Raw genomic sequence first — 213 nt, forward strand, 5'->3', positions numbered from 1 at the left:
GTTGTAGTCTTTGCTGCAGCCACCAGGAGGGGATGTATCTCCCGTTGGTGAAGGAAGCCATAGTGACACAAGCCGACAACTTTGTGGATCGACCATACACTGCAATGGCCGAAAGGGTGTACTTAGGAGGCACAGGTGTGCAAATCTCTCTCACTTTCTGTCTCTTGTCTCATATTGTGAAGGAATTAGTTCCCTTGAGTCATTAACCCCACT

General features: G+C 48.4%; 1 protein-coding gene across 1 annotated transcript in view; it reads left to right on the forward strand.

Moving 5' to 3' along the window:
* The first annotated feature begins 32 nt into the window (after nt 1-32).
* Nucleotides 33-213, forward strand: part of LOC116394882 (dynein regulatory complex subunit 4-like) — a 6,247-nt gene continuing 6,066 nt past the window's right edge. The window contains exon 1 of the mRNA XM_031868248.1: nt 33-135. Coding sequence (XP_031724108.1) covers nt 33-135 — 103 coding nt within the window. The remainder of the gene's footprint in view (nt 136-213) is intronic.

This window comes from Anarrhichthys ocellatus, unplaced genomic scaffold, assembly GCF_004355925.1.
Source record: "Anarrhichthys ocellatus isolate YVR2014 unplaced genomic scaffold, GSC_Weel_1.0 scaffold42, whole genome shotgun sequence".
Lineage (NCBI taxonomy): Eukaryota > Metazoa > Chordata > Actinopteri > Perciformes > Anarhichadidae > Anarrhichthys > Anarrhichthys ocellatus.